This window comes from Botrytis byssoidea (assembly GCF_014898295.1).
Source record: "Botrytis byssoidea strain MUCL 94 chromosome Unknown BBYS_010, whole genome shotgun sequence".
Lineage (NCBI taxonomy): Eukaryota > Fungi > Ascomycota > Leotiomycetes > Helotiales > Sclerotiniaceae > Botrytis > Botrytis byssoidea.
This window is the reverse complement of record NW_024065851.1, coordinates 1,121,824-1,145,277: the sequence shown is the minus strand read 5'-3', so window position 1 is coordinate 1,145,277 and position 23,454 is coordinate 1,121,824. Positions and strand designations below refer to the sequence as shown.

Below are 23,454 nucleotides of genomic sequence, written 5' to 3'. Positions count from 1 at the left end.
CTTATTAGATACGTATGTGAGGGTGCTGAGAAAAGCTTTTTATAATAAGACGGTGAAAGTCAATTAAGTCAGAGGGCCCCAGCAGTACTGTACGGCTCGGCTCATTCTAGAGTCTATCCGTATCTAGGCCTCAAATATTGTACCAAATTATAGGCTAATAAGATTAATAAGTCGATTCATTCTCTGTATCTACCAATGCTAACTCTATGATTGAAAGTTTGGTGAATGATCAATGTTGAGTAAAACTCAATATTATACATACATTCTTATATAAATCATCACCGTAACACTGTCACTCCACTTACATAGATTCATTCAATACAGCTGCAACTTCTGCTTAGTTTGAAATATGGATTCAAGGTTCATAAAGAGCTAGCGCATTCGCTTGTTTTCTGACTGCTTATATTGATAACTTTTCTTTCAACTCAATAGCCACCTCAAATTCAAACTACAATAAATTCGACATTTATTTCCTGCAATCTTTACATGAAAATAGTCCCACAAACTAACTTCTACCTTACATTTCCCAAGCACTAAAGATTTATTAGACACCTCATTGATACCAACAGAAGGATATAACAACCTTGAAATTTCCAGATTTAATCATGGCCTCCAAGGTTGTACTTAATATGTAAGGCCTGAACATTTGTTTCGAAGAGATCTTACAAACTAATATCCGAACAGGAAAGCATTTTGTGAAGTTTTTACGATAGTGATTGGAAGCAATCTGCCAGAGCGAGCAAGCATTGTTAGTGTTTCAGTTGCTCTTCTAGCAGCGCAATCATTCTACTTCAAGACTGCATCTTCGCAGCCATGGAATGATGGAGACATGATCATAAATTTTCCAGACGTGTCATGTTCGACATTCGAAATCTTCATGGTGTGGCTGAACACGGCTCATATCAAAAATGCGGGCATCATTCGTCACAAGTTTAATCCAAACCACAGGCGACAACCACCACTGGCAGAACAACTTTCCGAAGAATGGGATCAACTCGTTGATTGTTATCTGATGGCCGACTACATACAGGCGCCAAAATACACGAACTCTATAATGAATGCTCTCATTGAAAAACTGCAAAAGTTCGAAGAGGTTCCGGTGGATGACTATTTCCCCCTTGAACCCTTGTGTAATTCCTGCATTAAAACCGTCAATATCATCTGGACCGAGACTGTTACTACATCACCTCTCAGGAATTTAATATTAGACACTCTCAGTTCAACACATCACGCTCCTCGGAATATGACGGAGGCATTTTTTCTTGCTTCCCCAGCAACAGAGACACCCGGCGACAATCCGACGGTGCCAGATGATTTTCTCGAATTATTAAAGCTTCATACTCAAGGTCTTGCCCCGTGGGACGCGCCTAAGAGTTCCTACCACATTGATGAAAAGCTTCCGCAGCCAAAATTAAAATGATCCTGGTAGGAACTTTACCTCAGTCCTGAAGATTGCGAGAGAATGCTAACGTCTAGATCGCAGGAAGTATTCTGGTAGTTCTGATTCTTTGGTTAAAAGTTCACGAGTAGACTAGTGGCTGAAGATAGTTTCATCAGCCGAAGTAATCGATGCTGGGTAATTGAACTTCTAGCTGGAATAAATCGAATACATGGTACTGTGCTAATTGGCGCTGGACTCTCTGCTGGGATAAGCTATTACATTATCGAAAAGATCCAAAAGTCGAAGCCATCATGTTTTGGACACTAGTAAACAATCAATATAACTTTTTTTTGAAATGATATGAAGATGTCTAAACTTCACTTAGTGTTGGTATCTTGAGTTGATTAGTACGAAGGGGATGATCAGCTAGTGAAGATCGCGTTCAAATCTTTGTACGAATGAAGGACGAGCTTCCGAATTCTGTGTACTTGTGATGCCTCTGATACTCCCCGACGTGTAGATGTGATCTTGAAATTTGAAGATGTTTCCATCAATTACAATTTTAATAATAGAAGGATACCACTTTCACTGTTTAAATCTGTAAACCATTCAATCTTCGCTTTTTCAAATAAATTCTTGTACTGAATTTGCAGTGAGTTCACGTAAAGTCCTCTCCTTGTTCCCACCAGAACCATGCATCTCCCTGAGTTAACAAGTTTTGCAGAAATTATCTAATCAACTATGGATCTGTCCATATTTTCTTGATACCGACGTGTGCTCAAATTATTCTCGGGATACTAGCGTCTGGCAAATAGGATTTTGTCGACATATCAATCATGTGATCATCAGAGGGTACTGTACTCGCTGTGAGGCTCTAGCGATTTCCTGTATAAGTATTAACTTCCTAGAGTTAAATCATGACCATGAAGGAATAAAACCATTATAGAGTAAAGCACTTTACACTTGTCAAGGACAAATTCGGGTTGTTAGTGGCATCCACGAGAAATCTACTGGAGCTGCTTACCAGTCTTAGCAATGCAGAAATTCCACGAGCAGATATCTATCAAGAAGTTTGTTCCATATCTGAATCTGAATATCGGTTTCCAATTCCTCATCCCAGTATAGGTTTTATGGCAGACAAATTCGATTCTTTGGCTGAGCTTATCTTTCACATTCAAGAAACCAACATTGCAAAACGTCTCTGGTACCCCTCTCCCCAGCAATATCTTTTCCGCTCCATCAGGCTACCATTCACAATTTTCGACGTCTTCGACCAATGGCGGGTACTGTGCTAGCATTCCGGTGGGAGCGATGATTGTGATCGCAGTATTGCTGGATGTAACTTCGAAAATTCTGATACGTTTTTCATTAGAGAATACTCGGTCGATTAAATCGAGATCTCAAATGAAGGGCGACTAATAGATGTGCTTCGAGACTACTAGTCAATTTTACCGCCATCGTCCACAAGTAATGATTAGAGATTTCCGGAAATCCCAATCTTTTCACGCAGGAACGATTGAAAAGACGCGGCTGAAATTTCCTTGGTATTTCATTGATTATTGAGCGCTGTGATTGGATTTGAGAAAGTTAATTTCGTCTGAAACGCATGAAATAAGAGCAACTTCATATCCATGAACCGGCCTCGCTGTTTCGGCCTCGCTTACTTGGGTAGTCTATGAGTAACGCATGAACAATCGAATCTTCATGGGAGCAACAGTCAGTGAGTTTTGTCAGATCGTGGTATCTCCGTCAATTTGAGAATCAATCTGAAGTACATGAACATTCACGGATTTATTGATGTTATTATGAATTCATAGAATTTCACCGAAATCCCCACACTTTCACAGATTTCTGTACAGCTCATATGTCGGATGAATCATGACAAATCAACGACGAAGTGATTTGCTATCATGTGATTTATGTACCAGAGTTTGCTAGTGAATCTAAGAGCTTACCAAATTGAACTAAGCTTAGTGTTCACACCATTATAACTGGCGTGCTAAGCTAAGGATGGTTTATGTTCCAGATATGCACTGTAAGTTTAGTAATGACAAGCAAGATACACCTAAAACTACCGTTATATAGCTACGGAAGAAGAGACAGAAAGTAGCATTCATGGCAAAGAATTCTTGAAAAATGAAACGCCTTTACCTGGTGATATTTGAGTTTGAGCGGCACTAGAAAGCGTTAAGTGTCAAGGCAAATAAGGTTTGCCTTGCATTTTGCTTGATTGGTCATTTGGCCTAATGATCTACAGTAGCTCCCGCATTCACGCAATCGAAAGCTTGAAATTTTCCGCACTAGACACATGCGTCTCATTATAAAAGAGCTGCTCCCGTCTTCTTTGTAACAAATTCCTATATGCTTCTATCGTACAAATCTATCTTTCTACACATACTTGCAACTGTGAAACCTTTAATAACACATCGTTTACCAACAAATCCTGACAAGAATACACAACAACTCTTTAATAAATTTCTCATCCTGGTTCATCAGACTTACAGAATGTTCCGAATGGGTTCCCAAGCTCGAGGTAGTGCGAATATCGCTGCCTTCCTCACTCGCAATCATTGCCCTGTCACTTTTACTCGCTCTGTTCACAACGTCAAGCTAGTAGGACTCCACAATCAGCTGTTCCAGCCAGCTCCAGAGATACTAAGATTGCATGGTCTTAGACTTCATGGTCCCACTACCAAGATAGTAGCAAATCCTGCACATAAAGAGCCGGCAAGGGCAATCGCTTTGGAGACTAATCGCTATCCAAACTTGGTTAGTATTTCATCATTCATACGATGGTAAAAGTTCCTTCTCTTACTCTTACTTGAATTAGGCCAAAACTTCCAAAACAATCAACACACCAACAATTTTTATGGCTTCTGCCACAGCTCTAATCACTGAATCGCCGGAGGAGACACCCCTCCTGAGCAAAGCAACCTTTGGCGAGCTCATCACCGCGCTCGGTGATGCTACCGAATCTTTAACATGGATTCATAGCGGCCGTCCTAACAAGAACATCGAATTACCCCCAGACAGCGAAAACACAATAGATGAAAGTGAAGAGGTCCTTTGAAATAAAATTTCAGGTTTAGGGGTTGAAGTACCCATCATTTCGAAGCCACTTTCCTACTTCAGCAACACGATCTAGCATCATTATATGTCATCCTAAAAACAATTGTGAGTAATGGGATGGCCAGTATTCGTTAGGACACAGGGATGGACTGGAAGTCCGGAGAAATGTCAATTCTAGCAATCGTATATAGCCAAAACAAGCCACACTACTTGTTTCGTTTATGCTTAGTATCTATAGCATCAATATATAGCATCAACATAACATCAAGATCATAAATTTAATGAGATTTTATCCGCCATTCTTCCTTCAGACCATTGTTCATAATGCTGACGTGAAGTGATCTCTTGATCAACCCGACTGTTAACTTGTTTTTCACCCGAAAATTCTTGTCTCGTCAGATTTTGCATAACCAGCTGTCAGTTCCTACTTATCAATACTAGATCTCGAATACAATTCTTTCTTCTTCACTAAATAATACTGTAGAAAAGACAAGTTAGGTTTTGAATTGCACTCGATAGAGAATTATGAACCTCATCGTCAATAAAATAAATCCCGTGGGATTGTTTAATTATGGAAGTGGATTATCTCCAACGTATGTATCCGCCATGCTAAATCTCAAATATTCCCCCGGAAAAAGATCAATACCTCAATAGATAATGGCTCCTGGTGAAGCTCGAGGTCTTTTGCCATCTCACCATTCTGAGTTCTTTGTTTGAAAGACGTTCTGGCATCGCTAACACTAAGCAATAGACCCTGGTACTGATTTCTTGAAAGTGCGACCTTCTTTGAATATCTGGCCCAGTATGCTGGCATATAGCTTGATTTAGAGTGTTTCTTTTCCCCTTCTAGTATACATACAAACTAGGATGAGATCAAGATTCTGAAAGTTGGGTCAGAACTCGCGGCGATTATTAGTCACTGATTTTGATACTTCCTTAAAATGTTAGTCAATATACCTTGAGTGAATTGCGAAATTTAAAGGTCCCCACGTACAACCAGGTAATCACTGCGACTAGGATCACGATGATATAAATCAGAGACACAAACTGATTCATGATCTGGATATACACGGAACCATGCTCCCCCATCAACACCACTCCACCAGTCAACTTCCCGATATAATGCTCATCTTTTATCTTCAGTATCTTTTCAAGTTGAGCAACCTTCCATCTATAATATGCAATTAAAATGAGTGTTGTAAATATTGCGGTGAAAGATAGAACTCTGAGAAAATGTATCTCGTTGTCTTTTCGATGTATGGCTTCAATATCTGGCGTGTAGAAGTAGGTGCGCTTCTTATTTCCAGTGTCGCCTTTTCCTTCAAAGGCTGGCTTTTCTTTTCTGAGTTTAAAACCCGCCATATTATGGCACAGTGAAGCAAACTTGGAGAATTTCTTATGTTTAGTTTTCTCATGTCTTTCTTATCTTGTATTTGTAGTAGGCATTTGGCGGCGCCATACGGCTAACCAATTCATATACGACAGCTTCTAAAGCATGTTCTGTGCTGATGAGCCCCTAAAAACTTAGATTCATAGCCCATTCACTCCCAGCTGCTCCTATGTTTCAATACAGTAGATGAGATACGGCAATGAAAGCAAGATTCAAATCGATCACGGCTAAGCGTGGGTAAATACGCTGATTGGATCTTGATGCACTTATCTATATATGGGTGTTTTCTTCATGTGAATAAATGTTAGTGTCACCTCAGCTAATCCACCCTCTTAAACTATTCTTGATTTGATCATAAATCTCAATATCTTCGAAATACTCTCGTTCATTAGTTTCAATACTTTTTCAGAATTGTTGAATATAACATCCCAGTAGACGCAAGATATCATCTCAAGCAAAAAAGTACCTACGACATGCCTTCCAATGTTCATAACAATCGGGAAATGTGTCCGACGAAGGTACGTATCAGCATAATAAAAAGACTTCCATGTGCATAGAAATACTAATGACTTTGCAGGACTATGATGCAATGACCAAAAGCGAAGCTATCAATGCCATCAAAACACGAACAAAGTCCCTCGAGCGTCTGATGGTACACAAGAACCCTGTTTCTCCGGCAGAAAGCCGAAGAGTTGGCATTGAAGACGAGAATGATGAACCTCAAAACGCCGAATACCACTCTACAGATTGTCCAAAATCAGGAAGTTCTCAACCTGAGCTGGAAATGGTAGCCCTCAAGCATCGTCAAATCATTTCTGTGGTCAATAAAGATTTGAACAATCTCTTCCGTTATACTTTAGACGCGAGATTGAAGATTCTACGCAAGCATCGTCAGGAGTTTCAAGTGGATATCAAGACTGTTGAGGAATACTTATTTCTCTTAAGAAAATTGCAACCTGCGAACGACAAGAACTGGGCACGAAAGATCAGGTAAGTCGAAACGCAGCCCCTCATAAGTCTAACTCTTTAGTAAAATCAAACGCTGACCTTTCACCACCTAGCATTGCCTCAGAAATAATGACTGAGTCTACTGTCATGCGCAGCAATATCGAGGCTCGTATTCAAGAGGTAGAAGTTTTCCTATCCGAAGTAGCAAGTGAGAAAGTAAGCTTGGAAAAGAGAAGAGAAATGATGCTAAATCTCGGGATACGCCATGGAACTTACGGGGACACACTTGTAAGTCATTGAGTCCTATTCCGCTAGTTTATGTGGTGTCAATGGATTATCAAGAGCCCTACTAATAACGTCTTTAACTATAGAGTCTCCGCGACCATGATAAATTTCCCCAGAGTAGATACGGTAAGCTGATTGACATTAAATCACTGGAGAAGAAAGTTCGTGGGGCTAAGGTGGTCTCCAAGAAGCCAGCATTGTAGTGAAATACAAAGATGCAAGGGTTTCCATAAGTCTTTGACTTGAAGTACCGCGTGGCAAGATATATACTTGGGCACCCTGTTGCCATAGTTACTTGCTCCTCATGTTTACGAGGATATTCACTTCACCTCTAAGGTTTTTGATATCTCAAAACGGGGCCTTTACTGAATAGTATATTATAGGATTTGTTGCACCACAGTAGTAAGGAAGATTCGGTTTCATTCAAATCTATTTAATAAAGGCTGAATAATTGTAAAAAAAAAATTGTCATTCCCTACACAAAATACTCCTTGAACTCTATTCCAAGCTCATCGCGTGTGAAAATGCGTCAATACAGTCATCTAAATATTGTTCAACTATCGAATTCCCATGCATAAAGTGACTTTAAGCTCCAGGAATGTTAATACAAGAGATTTGAGGATCTTGAAAGACAGCCTACCACTAGATTATGGCTTCACTGCGAAAATTCCACCCTTTTGTTTTTGGAACTATGAATTTCTAAGCTCCGATTATTTGCGGCGACATGAGAGAATCAATATCTTTGGAAGTACCTTGATCATTCAAAGTTGATTTCTGAGATGTATAACTATTGATATTAAAGATTAAATGGACTTCATTTATTAAAACACTGAGCCATATTGAAGAGCTGCAATAAAGTCTGGTTTTAGACTATGCGTTTTATGCCAGACGTTCACAACTGTCTATTCCACATCTTTGGCATTTACTACCATCTGATGCATTTGAAATTGCGCTCACGTTCAGAGCTTCCTAGAGAACAGGAAATCTCTCTTTCCCTCTATAATCGCTACCACTCTCACTTAGATAGTTGTTGTACAGAATTAGCCCTGCACCCGAAGCCACCAGAGCTTTTATGTAAAGTCATACAACACAGTCTTTATTTGTCGTATTTCAGAGATACTCTCAAAGGTCAAACTTCTCCTCTTTCGCTTCTTCCCACAAATAAGCTACGTTAAGAGTGTACCACACACTCCCCCACTTTATTTTTGCTTATCGAATCATTCACTCAGGCAACCGAAGACGTATTTAGACCGAAGAACTCTTACCAAAACACTTGAAAAATACATCTCTCTTCTACCCATCCCGTTCTTTCCTAGCTCGCAATCGACCTAACCTACTTGTTAAGAGCTTCAAGCTTATGTTTCTTTCCACAAACAGGCTCTAGTCTCTCGTCTTTTTCGTCAACCATCATGGATACCAAGAAACCCGCCGCAAGCCTCATCGAGACGTATCAAAAACAAGTCCTCGACGGCATTACCGTGGTCAATGAGAAACTCTTTTCATTGACGTACCCCCGCAGGAAGAAGTACCTCTCGAAACTTCTACCAGCCTTACATTCACAAATTAAAGAGGTTGATTCTTATATCGAGAAACTCAGTGCGAAAAATCGAGCTGAAGAACTTGCGTACCTAGCTTCCAACAATCTTTCTCTCGATCCTATTGATATCACGAGTACTAATACTGCTTTTAGATCTATGCGCGTTGTCCAACAGGATTTGCTGCGTACGATTCTTTTTGTCCATAATTTACTCGACGAATACAATCAACAAAGGGTTCTCGTAAGATTCCGCGAGCAATCTACCACGACGCAAATCCCTACGATTTCATCTCCAACCGTCGACTCCGAAGTGCTTGATACCCGTAATCAACTCTCAACAGTACTCAAACCCGACGAGCCTCCCTTTTTGCTACCAACTATGGAAGGCCTCGAACCTGAAACAAAAGCGAAAGCATCTTCTAAAAAAGGCATTCTTCGTCAACCTCGAGAGAAGTTTCCAGAGCGTGGCGTACCAGTTCACAAGGAAGGAGATAAAGCAAAGGCCGTAACGGATGATTTGGGTCAAGACAAAAATTGATCATACTGAATACTGCTTGCGGGATTGGTTTTTGTTTCGGAAATGGGGTTATAAGGATAAAGATTGTTAAATGGAGTTTCTCATGTATTTTTTTCTTCTCTACGGTAACACAGTGGTGGGTTTCTCTGGCACTTTTGTATCTGTGACACAATCAATGCCTTCTCTCTCATTTATCTCTCCCTCATTTATCTTATTCTTTCCTTGTTTTCAAAGTCAACTGATCTGTGAAAGATGGCAGATTGTAATAGAGATTTGATTGCCAAAGTATTTGAGCCTCTACATGTGATACGAAGTTCCAAAGCTCAAATGTATGTTCAAGCAATAATCCAGTCATTTTTATGAGAAACCAGACTTCACCTCATTTATCACCTTTTAATTTGACGAGTTAATCATTGAATTCGAATTGCTTGAGTATAGTTTCTATCTTTTATGTTGTACCTAGAGGCTGTTTGACCATTTTTGAGAAATTCTCGCTTCGACGCTGCTCACCAAGATTGCTCATTCTCGGTTATTTTCGTTAAAGAAACTCCCTTCTCCTTCATTATGCTGCTTGAATTACAAATTCTTTTCTATTGAGCTTTTTCGGTCGTCTTTTGGGCATTGTTGTTGTTGTCTAGAACATAAACTTACACAGTATCATTTTTCAGTTCTGCCTGATCTGTAATCACTGATTTTTATCATGAATACCAATCAAAAGACTAGGAAATGCTCTTACAAAGAATAATTTCAGAGGGTGATATTTCAGCCTTGAGTGACGATTTTTAAAGTAGAGGCCATTCAAAGACTTACACCTCATTCAATTCTCTGCTGCGCCTTTCCCTGTTATATCCAAACGACAGTGGAATGCTTGCAATTGAAACCTTTCATGCACTAGTAATGGGTATTTCCCTTCCGTTATCCGTAACTCGTTGAAGCTGTGTGTCTAGCAAGGTTGCACAATCAATTAGAAGTACTGAGGCTCAAAGTTTCAAAGACCAGACCCTCACTAGATATAGATGACTGTTTAGATATGGACAACCCACAAGTCGTGATGTGATGACTTGATCGGAAGGTTGACTGTTATTAATGTATAAGAACTAGAAGACTTGTTGCGACTACTGATATTTGGGAGGATGAAGCAACCCCTCAAAGAATATCAAATGCATGCAAGGCTGATTCATTGCCCATTCTGTCGACGCATTTGTTTGGTATGAGGCATTGTTACTCTTACATACCCAGATTCTAGCCTTCTGTCTCAATTCCGTATGTATCATTTATCTACAACTAAATCCACTGTAGCTTACATTTTTTCCAATCAATTCACAAGACGCCGGGTCCCGTATTAGACTATTTCTAGATCTATTGCTATCACAGTAAGCACTTATTCACTCTTCCATCGTTCCCTACTTTACGGTACAGTAAAATTTAGGCATCTCTGCATGGAATTAGTTGTAACTATCAAGGTTCTACGGTACTTTTGGTTTCTAAACTTACGCAATCATACTAATCACTCATCAATTCACCGTTTTCCCATCAGCCTCCTTTGTTTACACCAGAAATTAGGCATCTCTGAGTCACATTAGTGATGAAAGCCAAGTTTTGAAGGCGCTTGTAGTTCTGTAAATTGCGCTAAGTCTCAGAGCGATTTCTTTTATTGGTTATCTTCGTGAGTAGCTAGATAATTAAGAGCACGAATCTTTCAACGGCGGAGACTCTCAAAGCTTGCCCACATATTCACAGTCAAAAATTTATCGAGACCTCATATTACCACCTCTTCCAATCAACCTCTTCAAATCAAACCCGCGCCCTTATTTTTTTCGGAGCTTATTCCTAGCCATGTCTCAGATAGCTTACATCCAAGAGCTCACCGTCGATTTTGACCAATATCATGAAGATCTGGTGGCTGATCTTCAACGTTGGGACGATGCGATTGATGGAACAATTGGTAATCGGATCCTCCAAACGTTTTGTGCTCTCAATAGACTCCACTTGAAGATTGTTTTTGTCGAGCGCAGAATAGCCCTCATTCAACACATGAGAAGCTTGCCAGCGGAAGCTAGAGCCGAGCTTTTGAGGTAAGATTCTCAGAACCTATCAATACAAGGTATTTGCTAACATTTCACTACAACAGTGAGTACGAGAGACTCTTGGAATTGATGTATCCGATACGCCAGTGGTACGAGACCATTCGAGATGACTACCGAGATCTACAGACCGCTAGAAACAATGGAGATTGGGAAACTGCCAGAGAGCTTGAGGAAGAGCTTGATTTAGAGCCGGGACATGCTTGATTCGCGAGCCACGGAGGGTACTGTCGCAGAACAATATCACTTGGTGACGATACCAGCGGGTTTCAGACGAATAGAGCTACTGAGTGGACCATAACCATACCCTTTTCCCTACCAGCGGTAATTTGAGAGGGAGTCAGGAGTATTGGAGCAAAAACGAATGGGAACTGGTTCAATGGCGTTTATAGAGGCAATTTGATCATTCAATCGTCTAATACCTGCAAATTGACTTCCGATGCTGTGATTTGATGATATATATATTTTATTACTTTATCTAGTATTCAACCTCTCTGGTAATCAGAAGATTTCCCTAAATATGCAACGTCTTTGCAAAGGGACTTGTCACAGAGTAATATACACTAGAAGTAAGAATCCTATCAGTTGCTTAGTAGTCGCTTCTAGCTAGACGTAATGTTGTGTGCAATTTGCCTGTATCTATACCTGATTAGCAGAGATCAACAAGTAAGCATTGTAACATAGCTGAGATCCAAGGAATTTTCAGATGGATTGCACGAAAATCAATCAACTACCGGCGGGTATAGCCTCTAAAGAAGTGCACAGTGATTCTCCTTCCACTGAACAGCCGCATCCTTCAACCTTGTCTCTCTTCCTAGATTAATGATAAATCTATCAATAATCGTAAAGAGAAGTACCTGTAACTGGGAGCCATCCGGTACTTTCTAAGATGACGGCTAGGGGATCTCGGCTCATGCTGCAGGGGAAGCTAGGTTCTACTGTCAGATGCGCTGCACTATCACGAGCACCATAAATTCATAACTTATAGCTGTCCTTACTCCTAAATCTCTATATATAGGCCTAAGTGTGGTATTTAAGAACTTTAACCAGACCGTATGAACCGGAAAGAGCTATTATTAGAAGCACATGTGCCTGGAGACTCATAATATGACCGTGAACCAAATCAAAGAATCACGCTCGCTAATCAGAGTATGTTTCTTGAACTCGCGCTCCTCATTTAGCCTTGTTTTGCTGACCGTAAGAGTACACAGTTAGTTACTTAAGGATATGTGATCTCCCACCGACGAAGACTTCTAAATTCCATGTTTTTTACATACTTGATCATTTAAGATAACAGCATACCCAACAATCCATAATATCTAGATCATCTTACCATCTTACCATCTATTCATCTTGATAAATATCAACTCGATAGAACATCTTTAGAAAGAAACTTCTCTCCCAAACCCAACATCCCTAGAAAGCAAAGATGTCACAAGTAAGCCCTACCCAAAGAGTTCAAAACAATCACATCGAAGCGTTCGAAATCGACTTCGACCAGTACATCAGAGAACGCCGCGAAGATTGCAGGTCTTGGAATCAAATCATTACAGGAACATTATCAAACAGAATCGACCAATGCAAAATTGCGATCGAGAAGCTAGATAAGGAGATTGAGTTCTGTGATGAGAGAGCTTCTAGCATAGAGTTAGACAGAGTCTCAACGCCGGATTACCAAGGCTGGCTCCTAGAGTATGTCGCACTTTTTCCCATCAATTTAAAATGGTAAATTTGCTAATTTGTGGTTATTATAGGAGCTATGAGCAACTCTTAAACGTTTTGTACGCGCTAAAAGCTTGGTTCCGCCAATATCAAGACGATTATGAAGCGTTGCATCACGCATTGAGCAATCGAGATGCCGTGACTGCTGAGGAAATCCAGCGAGATCTGGAGGAACCTTCAGAGTATGGAGAACCTATTGAAGAAGACCAATTTGAACTGGAAGGAGATTCGGAGATGGAAGACGATACTGATGATGGCAGCGAGTCGGGATTCGAAGATGATCCTAAACGATCTTAAATTGTGGGGATAAAATCATATCTGTGATATGTACCGAGCCACAAGTTTTCACTTTAAGAAGTGACTGCTCTCAAGGATGAAAGCATCTACGAGCTAAATAACAGCGGTAGTTTTTGAATGGAATCAATGATACTGGGAGGATGATAGCGAATTGTTCATAGTAATCTTAATAACTCATAACCCATCACATCTGCTGCACACAAGTTTGGATGTTTGTTGTGATAATGACATCATATCACTTACTTACATGTTTAATAGGAGCTAATTACAACCAGAAAAAGCTGGTAGACAAATTAAGTCGGCTTGAACTTTCGATATATCCAAATGCCTTTCCGAGAGAAGAATACTTTTTTACTGGTAATGATTAAGATATCTAGGTATCTCGACGTTCTACAATCATATAGAAACCTGTCAGTATTCTATAACAACTTAAGAGCCATCACATCCAGACAGCATAGACTAGAGAAGAGCATCTCTAGAAATTCTTGATCCTGAACTTCGAGACGCCTATCTACACTGTCATAACATGGGAAAAGTCGTTTATATACAACGTTATTTCGGGAAGCTATCACAATCAGCCAGTGATATTTAGATCTTAGTCTAAGTTAAACTATAATTATGCAGGTATCTAGGTCCCTCATCCCTTCAAACTAAAAGGAACTGTTTGCCGTTTATCCAAATTAAGTCGAAGAGGGAATCAAAATCCATCTTAGTGAGATCTAACCAGTATATAGAGAGCATGAGGTTTTCTCCTGCTTATTGCTACTTACAATAATGATTCAAGTGATAGCTAAATCAGGGCTACAAAAGCTTACTAGACAATCAGAGAGATTTTGGCTACCTTGGATAGAAACGAAAGATATCGTTAACGACTAGATCATGAGATATGTATCCACTCGTTATATACGTCGGCGTCTACAGTAAGAAGTTCATTTAAAAGATATAGTTTATCATCAGTATATCGTGTTGCAGATGAGACAGTAGTTTATAGAGATCACACCCTATGAATATCTTAAAACAACATATTGATCCGATTTCTGATAGAAAACTCATGACGATTCTCAATAGAAACATGGTACTCCGTATTCTCGTCTTTATTTTGACCTAACTGGAACAGCAATGGAGATACCAGTGTCCAAGATCCATCAAGCCATCTATACACAATCCTCTTAACTGACTTGAAACAGGCAATAATCTATTCATCTCTTTTCCGAGCTCTCTCGAAAGCCATCTGATACCAGTCAGCAAAACCTCACCAAGTATCATGTCTCTAATAAACCATGGAAAAGTCTCATTCGTTACGTATTAGTTGGTAGCAGTCTAAAGACTATATCTTGATTCAAAATCTACTGCCTATTCACAGTTTGAAAAAGCACATATCTCCTCACTTCCTAAATATCATCCCAAACTTCCATCCGAAGTCTTTATCCATGAAATCATTATCCTCAATGGATATACTAACGATAATGACAATTATAATGCTTGAAGCATAAGTTCAGTACCCCACTTTTCGGCCACCCCTCTTTTCGGCCACCTTATAAAATATATATATACAATTTTTAAACTTCAATAATTCAATAACTATCCAATTACAATACAATCTTTTGTAGTATCAATTTTATATATACTATTGGAGTTTATTCTATCAATTTCACAATTATTGGCTTCGATTTGAGTTTGATATATAGTTTTAATTCCAGAAAACTTTGAATTTGAATTAGTATTAATCTTCCTCTTTTTTTTTAGATATAATATATTCTAATTTGTATTTTAATTCTTTTATTCGATATTTAGATTTTATAATTTCATAGTTCTTAATATCAAATGCTTTTTGAATCTTTTGAAAAAATAATCGATAAATATATGAATCTATTTCTTTTTTAGATTCTAATATTAATATATATTTTTGTAGATCATTTGCTTTTTGTAGTATTTTCTATTAAATCAAAAATGAATCTATATTCCATTGAAGTATGAAATTATTATCTAAAATCGAATTCAGACTCTGAACTTCTTTATTGCTATTTTCAAGCAATAATCTAGATAAAAAAGGCTTAGCACAGTTTTGAAACTATAAACCTGAAGCTCTTTATTCTGAAGTGATATTATTCAGAGTTAAATTCTTTAATCTTGCTTTTTAATAGTATATAAGAAAATTCCTTTTGCTTATAGATATAGAATCAGATAGTGAATCTAATTTATTAAGTTTATATCAATATTTATATTTTAGAAAAGAGAATATTAATAAATCAAAAGGTTGTAGTATATATGATATATATAAAAGAAGAAATAAAAGGTATATATTATTCTTAAAATACTTAAGTATAAATTGAATAATTTTGTAGCTTCTATATTCATTTAAAATAAACAATCTAGTCTCTTTTGAATTAGAAAAAATGATTTAAGGAATAAAAACCTTTTTTAATTATACTAAATCTATTTTATTAATAATTCATCTATTTTTTATAATATAGAATTTCCAATCCTTATATATATCAAGCTTAATAAAGAACTATTATTTTTGAATACTTTTACCCTTATATATAATAAGGAATAATAATACTTTTTCTATAATAAAAATATATTCAATAAAAAAAATTCAATTTTTTATATTAAGTTATTTCTTTTGAATAAAATATCTCTTAGCACTCTCAAATACCATATTATTCAAGCCCTAGTCTTTTATAATACCAGCTTTATTTATATTCCATCTGTTTTCCAGCTTAATGTGAATAATAGCTAGTAAATTCAACTTTTCAAAGAACTTATTAATAATTTTGGTAGTAATATTTAAAATATATTGATTATCAATTCTGATTTGTTTTTTGATTCGAATTTTAGAGTTTCTAAATAGAAAATTGTATATCTATTGTTTTCCAAGTATAGGCTTATTCTTTTTTATTTCAAAAAGAGTTTCGCTAATTTCTTATATCTATTAATATATAAAACTAATATTCAAAACCTTTTAAATTAATATTTATTCAATTAATACTTTTTTTTATATCAAAATTATCTTTTGTATATTTTGAATACCTTTTTGATAAGAAAAGTAATCTTTTATATAATATTAAAAAATAATATAGGGTATTCTATAATTCAAATTAGCTTTTTTAATAATTATACCTTCTGTTATAATATTAAATATTATAGTAATATTGTCACGGTCATGGACTAAAGAGCTCCATTAGGCATGTGATAGTAAGCCCTCGGGCCTACCGTGTGCCGAAGGGAGCCCGCACACACATATAAATTGTATAGTTTTCATAAGTTTAGAAGAATTAATGAAAAGTCTTTGTGCTACATTTCACCTAGTTGATTCATTGCTAGTATCTACTCTAACAAATATTATTTTTAGTATAACTATTACCCATAATATAATTAATAATATATCAAATTTTTGAATCAATTGATTTAATGGTTATTGAATTATTAAAGATTGAAAAGAGATGGTTGATTAGAGCGATGAGATTTATGAGGTGGCCAAAAAGAGGGATGGCCGAAAAGTGGGGTGCTGAACTTATATCTCAATATAGATAGTCATGAAATAAGTCTCGTCTAATCACTACGAAGTTTTGAAGCATCGTTAAAATAACTGGAATGACTGTTCACAATGCATCCAATAACTATTCTTTCTTGCATATTATCTTGTTTTTCTAGATATGAATAGACATACTATTCAAATGTCTTTTCCCTCTGAGATCTAGTTCTCATTATAAAAGATCAATCTTTATAGGCTAAATGGCCTATAAAAGAAACAAGAAATCTAATACTTCTATTCCCTTGAAGTTTATCTACTAAACGAAGAACAATCCTTTTAATTCATTTCAAATTTTCCATTAATTAGATTGATCCTTTGACCCACATCCACCATGTCTGAGAATTATAGATAGAATCTCTTGAATAAATGCTTACGATGTTTTATTAAATTAGCTAGGGTAGTATATATAAATTGAATCTGAAACTCTAATGAGCTTTTATTCAAAATGATTCAGGCCATATGTCATTGGACCTAATAAAATACCTAAGCCCTTCTTATAAAACTATGCTATGTACCCAAACCACCTAGTCAATTAACATAGGATGTGTGTAGATAGAAATTGTACAAATTCACAATTTCTCTCATTCACGTAATCTCAAATTTTCCTTTTCCTGATCAGAATACTTGATTGACACTCCGATCTAACATGCTCATAATGACTCACTTCCTATCTTCTACTTTGTAATAGCAGCTTATCTATCCTCTAAAAGTCCCTTCATTGTCAGCCATTCCTCGCTTCACAACAAACCGTATAAACCATCTCACATACAACCTAATCTCAATCATCTCATCTTCTTTCCTCCACTATTGCATACACATTCTCAGTCTAACCATCTAAATCATTTACCTCCCCATCTTCATCCCAATTCCCTACTCCCATCGAAGAACCTCACTTTAAATTTCTTCAACCATCCTATCCATCCCTTACTAGCAGCCCAATTCTCTAATTTCAGTAATCTTACCATAATCTGATTTCATACACAGATAGCCAATGATATTCATCCCCTCATCTCCTCACTCCTCTTCAACCTCACTCCTCACCACCCTATCACTACAAAACTCCCTACCTCCATCCTCATCAACCCCTTAAAGAACCTCAACTCCATCACCTCAGCCTTCTACCCCCTCAAACGTAACAATAAACTCCTTCCCACGCCATCAAAAATCCAGTACCGCGAGATTCACTCTACTGATACTCTATCCTACCTTCATCTACATTTGTCTATCCAACACTACCAAGTCCCGAATATATAACACTGCATCTATATCTGTCATATAATTTACTTGATGCCCTTCCATATGCTTATCTTTATATCTGCTTATGCCCGACCCCCAATACACGTATCTTCCATATTCCCATTCTCTTGTTCTCTCTCTTGAATTCCCATCCGTGTTTCCTACACCGTATTTTCCTATTCCATATATTCCCTTTTCAGCCCTAATCCCTCATCCTTTTATCCTTTTCTCTCAACCTTAAAACTCCTCTCCTCTCCTCCTGCATTTCTATTTCCAAAAGATATCAACTCCACAGCTAACCTCCTTCCTAGAAATATCTCCCCACCCATTCCTCCTTCTCTCATTCATCTCACTAATTTTACTCTTCACTCTCTATAGGTTTTCTCTATTCATCCATCCATCCAACCATCTCATTCCCTTCATCTACTCCCCCATCTCCGACCCATTATTACAACCTCATAATCTATTTTTCTCACTCCACCCAACCTCACCTCACCAAACATCCATCTCATATATCCCATCTCATATATCCCATCTTCCATCTTCCATCTTCCAACTATCAACTTCCCTCTCCCATCTTCCATTTCATATCCCAAAATAAATTTAAAATATATCATATTCTATTTCATTTCATTTCCCTTCTCTTTTCTCCCTATCCCTATCTCTTCCTATATTTTCCTATTTGTTCCTATCTTCCATCCTATTCTCTATATAACCTCATCTCTTCCCTTCCCATACTATCCCATCCCATCTCATCCCAAAACACAAAATAATCATACTCCACCTCATTTCCCATTTCTTCCCAGTTCTTTCCATCTCTTCTTATCCCATCTCATCCTCCACCCCTCATCTCATCCTCAACCCCCCATTCATATTCACCCCCTCCCCGTCCTTAAATATCCATCTCCAAGATTATCCAGCATGACCACCCATAACCCTAAAACTCATTACCTACCTACCAACCAATTACGTTTCTCGAAACTCCAATTTTTCTCTCCATCATTTCCATTGATTCCATCATCATCCTTTCAGTCAAAGCCAAACCTTTACTTTTAGGAAACTCAAGTATGACCTCACCCAAAACCATAACCAGAACCACAATCACAGGCATCACACACAACAATCAATCTATATCACTTAGGTTAGTTCCTGAGAAGTTGGTATTCATCACTATCAGTTACATAGCTACCTAGCTAGCAAGTATTTCTCTTTTCCAAATAAAAATAAAATGAACAAACGATCCCTTTAAACCTCATCCATGAATCATCCATCCTAGATCCTAATGCATTTGCCTGTCCACTCATGTCCCATTTCATATCTGTTGAATCATACGAGTACATAAATGCCCTTTCCTCTCGTGGAATTGACAATTTTTACTTCCATTCCCAATCGGAACGTCACCCACTATCCCCTCCACTCCGATCCATTGCTGACTCCACTTCCATTCTCTCCAGGTATAGGTAATGTTCCATCCTCTTCACTTTCTTCCCCCTCATCCTCATCCAAAATTCTCGCCAACTCATCGGGGTCCTTCATTCTTGCATCTTTATCCACATCCGCACCAATAACTCCACTTTCTTGTCCTTCATATCCTGCCTGTCTTTGACTTTCGCCTACGAGAACTCCCTCATCTGCACTAACTGAAATACCTCTTGCTCCCCATTTAGTACCATTTCGATTTGGCTCTTGTCTACCGACAGTATTTGCTTCCTCATCCCCTTCATCATCATCATCCGTACCGACCATATGTTTGTTGCCCAACACTCTATTCAATAACCAGCCTCTACTGATATCATCCGCATCAACAACTCCTCCATTCCTCAACTTGACTCTTTGTCTTGTGTAATAAACCCAAGCAAAATCGATGTAAAACGCTGTTTGGATCACACCACCAATAATTGATATCGCATCTGGAGAACGATCATTGATATCTAAGGAACGCCAAATCCAATTCAAGATGTAAAAGAAACGGTAGGAACCGAGTGTTACGAGGTAGAAAGAATCGAGGACCGTGGGAACTGTTGTTTGACGGAGAAGAAGGAGTTGAGGGAGGATGCAGGTAGATTCGAGAAGAATGGAGAAGACCCAGAGGACCTGTTTTCATCTTGTTTAATATTGCCAATTTTCAAATGTTGAGAAATGAAACTCACCTCCATAAAACCCCAACCATACTTCCTCTCAAAAATCATCATCGCAATCGGTGCCAATACAGCACTTCCCACAAAACACAATCCTCCAAGCTTCCATGCCTTTTCTCTTTCCCTAGTTCTCGCATACACTCTTAACATCAAAAAGAGAATATAAAGAGAGGAACCTATATAGAAGACTTTGAGGACGAAATTCCAGAGGATGAAAATTCCAGAGAAGAGATCCAGGTAGCGAGTTATAAAGACGAGGGCATAGAGAGATTGGGTTATCAGGGAGACACCTGGGAGATGTTAGTTTGGGGAATTGTTCATCGGAGGGGTGGGGGATGGCGGGGAAACATACCTTCCGCAGAGGAGTTACGGTGAATGGCGAATATGAGGATACATTTTGAGAGAGTATGGGAAATGTCTCCTAGAATACGGAAAAACTGAGGAGGGAAGAGAGGTTAGTAATGTAAAGCTAGGAATGGAGTTGGGATTGTGCGAAGAATCGGAGGCAGCTTTGAATGATTTCCAAGATTGACATACATTAAACCCAACCATCCTATCTACTGGTATCAATCAAAACCCAACGGGATAGTTGTAAATAACAGTTGCTAAGTGAGGATGTTCAAAGAATGATTGTTCAAGTAATTGATGAGCTGTGAAAGCTATGGTATCCGGTAGATTACGCGTCGCGGTCGTTATGCGACAATACCTAGGTAAAGAGCATTAGAGAATACGAAGCATTACTGTCCTCGAAACTCTCAATGAATTATCTCCGAGATAGTTATGTGATTCTTTAACAGAACAATGAGATCAATGAATAAATCAGGACAGTTTGAATGAAGTGAAACATTCATGGTAACGTTGTCACAGGCTAAAGGAATCCATAGCTTCAGCGATTCGCTTGTGGCTGATGCTTCGGATTGTGGCTGAGATTTGAGGGTATTTAGTATTAGATAATGAGGGTTCAAGCAAGGGTCTATTAATAAGGGACCATCACTAGATAATTGGGCAATCTAATAAGTAATCTAACCAATCTTTTCTTAAATGAAAATAGATTTGATAAAATCACATAGTAAAGTAGTTGTTGCACTTGTGGTAGAGTAGACTCTCATATGAATATATCTAACAGTATCTTGCGGTATAAGTATTCATTGAAATTCTAACTTAGATCTCGGTATAAACATAAACGCCGAAGTCTTAAGATTAGACGATCCTTCTCAAAAAAATACAACAAAACAGCTATATATGCATTTATCTCAACTCTACCTCCCATAATGCTCTCAAGACAGATAATCCTCCACCTTGAGTTTCTACAGTTCTTCCTCTACCTCGATCATTGGGATCTTCTACCCCACCACCGTTATTTACACCTTCTCTAATCTTGCTTGCTTTCGCTTCTTTGGGGTATTCTTCTCCTCTCCATTCGGCATTCTTTGGAACTCCAGTATTTCGATAGTCTACTGAGTCACCCGATGTCTGGTTCTGTGTGTAGTCTGCGAATGAACTCTGAGTGGCCGGTACACCCCACCACATACCAAATTTCCCTTCTTTATTCTTGGTACTTAACGCAGCTTCCGCATTTCGCCTGATCCACTTTGTGTACTTTGAACATTTGTTAGAATGCCACTCTCTGTCGAGTTCCAGACTTTCTTTCGTCCCTGCAATAGGCTCTCGTGGCAAATCACTACAGAATGCAATTAAATGATGAAAGAATATGCCTTTGAAAGTTTGTCCATTTTGAGAACACGAAGCACTTGAATCGCAACCTTCTTCTAGTATTCCATTCCTACCAAGACCAAACCATTTTGCCAATGAGGAGCCATCTTTGGGTGGCGGTGAGATGACAACATTATCCTTCACTTCGTAGCCTGTGGCATTAATAACATTCGCGATGAGTTTATGACCATCAACAAGGTATGATCGTGCGGCGGTCGCGTCATACAGACCACGTTGTCCGGTAAGTAAAACACCTTGATTGTAGGTATATACCATCTCATTTCTAGAATCACAATGTGTATTGTCACCGCCGGAAAGATTCGAGATATGATATCCGTCGACATATAATCCTTGCAAATCCGTCATATTTGAACCATTCAGCCATTTGTAAGCATCAATGGCTGCCTGTAGGTATTTCGCATCGCGAGGTGGATATGTAGGGTCGGAATGAATAAATGGGGATTGATTGTCATCTCCAGGGAAATATAGATACATCGATATCGAAGCTGCGATGTAGAGTTCATTGGTGATTGCATTCTTGTATGGAGTAAGGTATGGAGACCATATCATCCCACCACCACAGAGAGTAGTATCCCACCCTTGCGATGCCAATTCCCAAAATAGTCGCGCCCGGTGGGCAAATGCAGGTTTATATTGTTGTCCGTACCACTCTGGCTGAGAGTCGTTCGAGTAGTGTAATTCAGAGTGCAAATCAATGAATTTGACGGTATCCAACCAACCAAGAACTACCCATAACATATCATCATAGGCTTGCTGTCGCAGAGAGAAGGCATCCTGGCCAAAATAAAATCCAATCACTTCAGTAAAGTATTTATTGATGATGTTCTCGTTCATTTTCGGTGACGAAAGTTCAGAAAAGGACTTGGTAATAGTGGTGAGTGCACCAGCAACATAAGTGCCTGTTTGGAAAGTGGTGTCAGTTCTTGCTCTAAGATGATTTCAACATGGAAAGAGAGAATCATACCAATCACTGCAGATGTCCAATCAATTCCTGTTGGATAAATGCCTTGCCATGTCGCAAAGTAGTCTCCTTGTAGCACGTCCAGCGCGCTTATCATCGCCGGTAGGATTTTTGTATCTTCAGGCTGGATGAGCTTCTGAGGGCTCCCATTGATTGTGGTGTCTTCATTATTCGTAAGTGGTCGTTGAATCAAATCATTTTGTCGCACAACATCGTTTGACCTCCCATATACGCCAATTGAGAAAGATAATGCGCAGAATAAACACAGCAGAAGGAAAGATATGCGCGGTCGTGGATTGGTATGTATTGAGAACGAAATCATGATTGAGGCTTCTCCTCACCGCTGATCAGAGAGTAACAGTAATATGTACGAAATGCGATTTAAACAAAAGGAATGCAACTATTCCAACAAGAAGGACCTTTTTATCCTTCTATTCAAACAACCTTAGGAGACGAAGACATATACATTCGAGCAAAGAAGAAGAAAATGACAATGAAATTGTCCACGAGGTCACAAAGCAAAGGAAAGGAGGAAAGGAAAGGAAAGGAACGGGAGCAGATTATGATTCAGAATTGAAGCTTGCGAGGGTTGTAGGAGTCCTCGTGTTCCTGGTCTC

General features: G+C 38.4%; 9 protein-coding genes across 9 annotated transcripts; 6 read left to right on the top strand and 3 right to left on the bottom strand.

The window, feature by feature from the left end:
- Positions 1-605: 605 nt before the first annotated feature.
- EAE97_005948 (uncharacterized protein) lies at positions 606-1,420 on the top strand (the record flags this gene model as incomplete). The annotated part of the gene is made up of 2 exons (XM_038876461.1): positions 606-631; positions 685-1,420. The coding sequence occupies 2 exons, from the start codon at positions 606-608 to the stop codon at positions 1,418-1,420; spliced, it is 762 nt and encodes a 253-aa protein (XP_038732937.1).
- A 2,466-nt stretch (positions 1,421-3,886) lies between these two features.
- Positions 3,887-4,451, top strand: EAE97_005947 (uncharacterized protein; the record flags this gene model as incomplete). The annotated part of the gene is made up of 2 exons (XM_038876460.1): positions 3,887-4,150; positions 4,212-4,451. The coding sequence occupies 2 exons, from the start codon at positions 3,887-3,889 to the stop codon at positions 4,449-4,451; spliced, it is 504 nt and encodes a 167-aa protein (XP_038732936.1).
- Positions 4,452-5,066: 615 nt separating this feature from the next.
- Positions 5,067-5,812, bottom strand: EAE97_005946 (uncharacterized protein; the record flags this gene model as incomplete). Its single annotated transcript, XM_038876459.1, has 2 exons — positions 5,067-5,268; positions 5,520-5,812. 2 exons carry the CDS (start codon positions 5,810-5,812, stop codon positions 5,067-5,069), a joined length of 495 nt encoding a protein of 164 aa, XP_038732935.1.
- Positions 5,813-6,313: 501 nt separating this feature from the next.
- On the top strand, positions 6,314-7,276 carry EAE97_005945 (uncharacterized protein; the record flags this gene model as incomplete). The annotated part of the gene is made up of 4 exons (XM_038876458.1): positions 6,314-6,358; positions 6,418-6,830; positions 6,902-7,076; positions 7,160-7,276. 4 exons carry the CDS (start codon positions 6,314-6,316, stop codon positions 7,274-7,276), a joined length of 750 nt encoding a protein of 249 aa, XP_038732934.1.
- Positions 7,277-8,482: 1,206 nt separating this feature from the next.
- EAE97_005944 (uncharacterized protein) lies at positions 8,483-9,148 on the top strand (the record flags this gene model as incomplete). The annotated part of the gene is made up of 1 exon (XM_038876457.1): positions 8,483-9,148. The coding sequence occupies one exon, from the start codon at positions 8,483-8,485 to the stop codon at positions 9,146-9,148; it is 666 nt and encodes a 221-aa protein (XP_038732933.1).
- Positions 9,149-10,963: 1,815 nt separating this feature from the next.
- On the top strand, positions 10,964-11,418 carry EAE97_005943 (uncharacterized protein; the record flags this gene model as incomplete). The annotated part of the gene is made up of 2 exons (XM_038876456.1): positions 10,964-11,202; positions 11,259-11,418. The coding sequence occupies 2 exons, from the start codon at positions 10,964-10,966 to the stop codon at positions 11,416-11,418; spliced, it is 399 nt and encodes a 132-aa protein (XP_038732932.1).
- Positions 11,419-12,640: 1,222 nt separating this feature from the next.
- On the top strand, positions 12,641-13,230 carry EAE97_005942 (uncharacterized protein; the record flags this gene model as incomplete). The annotated part of the gene is made up of 2 exons (XM_038876455.1): positions 12,641-12,903; positions 12,966-13,230. The coding sequence occupies 2 exons, from the start codon at positions 12,641-12,643 to the stop codon at positions 13,228-13,230; spliced, it is 528 nt and encodes a 175-aa protein (XP_038732931.1).
- A 6,178-nt stretch (positions 13,231-19,408) lies between these two features.
- On the bottom strand, positions 19,409-20,694 carry EAE97_005941 (uncharacterized protein; the record flags this gene model as incomplete). Its single annotated transcript, XM_038876454.1, has 4 exons — positions 19,409-20,098; positions 20,155-20,432; positions 20,495-20,579; positions 20,680-20,694. The coding sequence occupies 4 exons, from the start codon at positions 20,692-20,694 to the stop codon at positions 19,409-19,411; spliced, it is 1,068 nt and encodes a 355-aa protein (XP_038732930.1).
- A 696-nt stretch (positions 20,695-21,390) lies between these two features.
- On the bottom strand, positions 21,391-23,159 carry EAE97_005940 (uncharacterized protein; the record flags this gene model as incomplete). Its single annotated transcript, XM_038876453.1, has 2 exons — positions 21,391-22,775; positions 22,841-23,159. The coding sequence occupies 2 exons, from the start codon at positions 23,157-23,159 to the stop codon at positions 21,391-21,393; spliced, it is 1,704 nt and encodes a 567-aa protein (XP_038732929.1).
- Positions 23,160-23,454: the final 295 nt, after the last annotated feature.